The sequence below is a fragment of the Malania oleifera genome, chromosome 13 (assembly GCF_029873635.1).
Source record: "Malania oleifera isolate guangnan ecotype guangnan chromosome 13, ASM2987363v1, whole genome shotgun sequence".
NCBI classification, from domain to species: domain Eukaryota; kingdom Viridiplantae; phylum Streptophyta; class Magnoliopsida; order Santalales; family Ximeniaceae; genus Malania; species Malania oleifera.
Window position 1 is genome coordinate 8,500,734 of NC_080429.1, and position 3,356 is coordinate 8,504,089.

Here is a 3,356-nt window from a genome sequence, read left to right on the forward strand (position 1 = left end):
TTTCTGGCTCTTTAATATTATGTTAAAACAAGGCCCATGTTGGCAGGACCACCACATGATCTCACTCTTGCATTTCCTCACTGGGTCTCCAGTGCTTGCACAAACTGGGTTGAAGGAAGGACTGCCCAATGCTTGTCTGCACAATGCTTGTTATGCCTAGTAGGATTCTTATAGCTCAAAACCATTTCATATTGGGAATGCATCAGCTCCGGTAGCATCCTAACATTCCAAGCCAAATAGTAAAGGCCTCATTCAAGAGCCAGGGCACTGCTTTTCTCTTATGCTAATTTCTAGCAGAAACAACAAAATACACATTTAATGTGCGATAGAATTCAACTTGCAGAACAATGAAAATTGAATGTGGTTTTTTGAATAAAAATATTAACAAAAAAGAAATGATTGCTTTCCTTCTGGCCAAAGCATTCTTCCTTTCAGATTGGAGCTTAAATAAGTGCAGTGCCAAATAATGTTCCTGCATCAAAAGATAGGGCAAGGTGTGGATGGCGACTGTTGGCATTAAGATTATATGTAGATAAATGTTTCAGTGAGAATCTTAACCTAGAAAGAGCTATGCAAATCCAATGCACCAAAAGGATGTAATCAACAAAATTAGCAGTATGTCATGGAGAACTTTCTGTTTGCTTAGCAGACACATCCGTCTCTGCTCAAAACTTCCATTGTAGAGGACAAGTGATTTTGACCTAATCACAGTTAATTCGAGGTCACCAGAGGCATTGGTTACTATACATGCAAAAAAAAATGAAGCAGCAGGCATCTGTCACTGAAAATTGTAAGCCCTGCCCTTGGAAGCATGTATTCTGACCCTGGTTTTGGATTTGTGTGGATTTAAACAAAATGCAAGACAAAATTGTTTTGAGTTTTGTCCAAATCCATACAAATCTAAATGAAAGGTCTCAAAACAATGCTCTCAAACACAAGGAAAGAGTTTTTTGCACCCTTAGTATGAGATGAGATCTCACCAGTTCATACTCCATGCAAACTCTCTTTGATCAGACTATTCATACAGAGGAGTTTGACATGAAATCTAATTCAAATGTGGACGCTGAGCCATAAAAAAGTAAGGGTTCAACATAGATAATCATACATTTCCAATGGTTTCCTACCTTTTTACAAGTGTCCACACTTCACCTCTGATGTTCTAAAATTCAAGAGTCTAAGTCCAGAAGCAAGCAATGATTTTGTAAAATATAATAAAAACAGTAAATTCTTCCGTAAATCACCAACATGTTAACATACTTCACAAAATTGCAATCACTGAAATCCAGTTGGGATTATCTCAACAGGAATTACACATATCATTCTGAAGAATCTGAACTTAGCACTGGGCAGATCTATCTATCAAATAAGCAAACGTAGAAATCTCATAAATATAGAAAAACAGACTTTCCCTACCCACTGTACACGATCTCTCATTCCCCCAACATCTTGAACATGGAACTGCAGCTGAATGCACAAGCACAACACTTGTATTGTACTCCCCATAAACCTCAGAAACTCCATAAAAATCATCTTAACGCAAAGAATCCCAAAATTTGAGCACCAACTTGAAATGGGCACATTCTCTACCCTCCAAAAAATGAGAAAAACCCGCGCTTGGGCTCCTCCTCCACGGCCACAGCCGTCATGCTATCCTGCTCAACAAGTCTCCAAGCTGCTTGCTCAAAGGCCAACCCAGCCAATGTCGGTGGCTTATTCAACACGAGTGGGTACCCTCGATTCGTACTCCGAATCACCTCCGAATCCTCCGGAATCATCCCCAACAATGCCAAACCCAACATCTCCTGAACATCAAGAACCGACATCATATCCTCCCCTTTGATCATATCCGTCCGAACCCGATTCACAATCATCTTGATATCCTTAATCCCATCACATTCAAGCAGCCCTGTCACTCGATCAGCATCGCGCAAGCTCGTAATGTCTGGCGTGGTCACTAGCACTGCCTCATTGGCCGGCGTTATAGCCGTAATGAATCCGGCATCAATGCCCGCTGGGCAATCGATAAGGATGAATTCTGGGCAGCCTTCTTGCCTCCCTTTGAGAGCATCCACGAGCCAAGTTAGCGCTTTCCCACCAAACCCTAGAGGGAGTTTCGATCTCGGCTTCGATATACACAACAATTCGAAGTTGGACCACCGCTTGTCCCGAACGAGAGCCTGATCTAGCCTGCAGTCCCCGTTGAGAACCTCGACGACGGTGTAATTCACTCGGTTCTCGAGGCCAAGAAGGAGGTCGAGGTTGCGAAGGCCAACGTCGGCGTCAATGGCGACAACAGAGAATCCAAGGCGAGCAAGCGAGAGGCCCACATTGGCGGTAGTGGTGGTCTTACCGACGCCGCCTTTGCCGGAGGTGATGACGACGACTCGTGGGGTTTCGCCGGCCAATTGGGGCTTACGGTTCCACTGAAGAACCGATTGTACGGAGAAGGTAGTAAAATAGGTTCTGGCCCTGTAATAGGGTTTTTGGGATTTGGGGGGTTTTAGGGTTTTGGGAATGAGGAGCAGATATGGGGGGGTTGACGGGTGAGGGCAGGAAGTGAAGCTGAGAGTGGAGGGCTTATGGTTGCCAGTGATGACCTGTGACGATAGCATTTCGCACAGAGAGAGAGAGAGAGAGAGAGAGAGAGAGAGAGAGAGAGGTTAGGGTTGCAGGAAGATCATTTGTTGGTGGGAGCTGGGCAGTAGTGAGAGGGGAAGCAATGACAGAACGGAGGTTTGGACCAGAGTGGAAGAAAATTACTTGACAAGGGTAATATCTCGGAATTTTTATTGACAAAGGGCATATTGCAAACATTCTGCCAAGGAGGACTTTTTGCAAACACCAAAAGGGGATTCTCATTCTCGTGTTATTAGTCTATTCTTTCTAACTTCCCAAAATATCTTTATAATTGCTCATAATTAAATTAGAGTTAGGGTCACTTTGTGTCAAGTGGATCTTAAAATTTCAATTAATAAGTAAATTCAAAAGTATTCAATTACGCGTTGAATCATTTTGAATGCGATTCGAATTGATACGGCATTAGGATAGACTGAAATAGGTTGATTATTGAATTTTTTTAAAAAGAAATAAAATAAAAAGTATAAGTAAAATTCAAATTTTGTAGAACATATCAAATGAATTTGTAATAACTTGAAATATGAAGATTGAACTATAATATTCATAGAAACAGTCACAATATGCAACACCTGACCTCCTCTCTTAATTTTTTTGTATTGTTTCTATTACTTTTTTATCATTATATTGAGGTTGGATTGGTTTGGGTAATTTACACCTTCAATTTGTCATTGGACTCGTATGTTATGTTTGGCTTATATAATTAGAACTAATTGAAACGC

General features: G+C 41.5%; 1 protein-coding gene across 1 annotated transcript; it reads right to left on the reverse strand.

The window, feature by feature from the left end:
• Window positions 1-1,225: 1,225 nt before the first annotated feature.
• On the reverse strand, window positions 1,226-2,741 carry LOC131146804 (septum site-determining protein minD homolog, chloroplastic). The gene has a single exon (XM_058096598.1). The coding sequence runs from the start codon at window positions 2,610-2,612 to the stop codon at window positions 1,584-1,586; it is 1,029 nt and encodes a 342-aa protein (XP_057952581.1). The 5' UTR covers window positions 2,613-2,741; the 3' UTR covers window positions 1,226-1,583.
• Window positions 2,742-3,356: the final 615 nt, after the last annotated feature.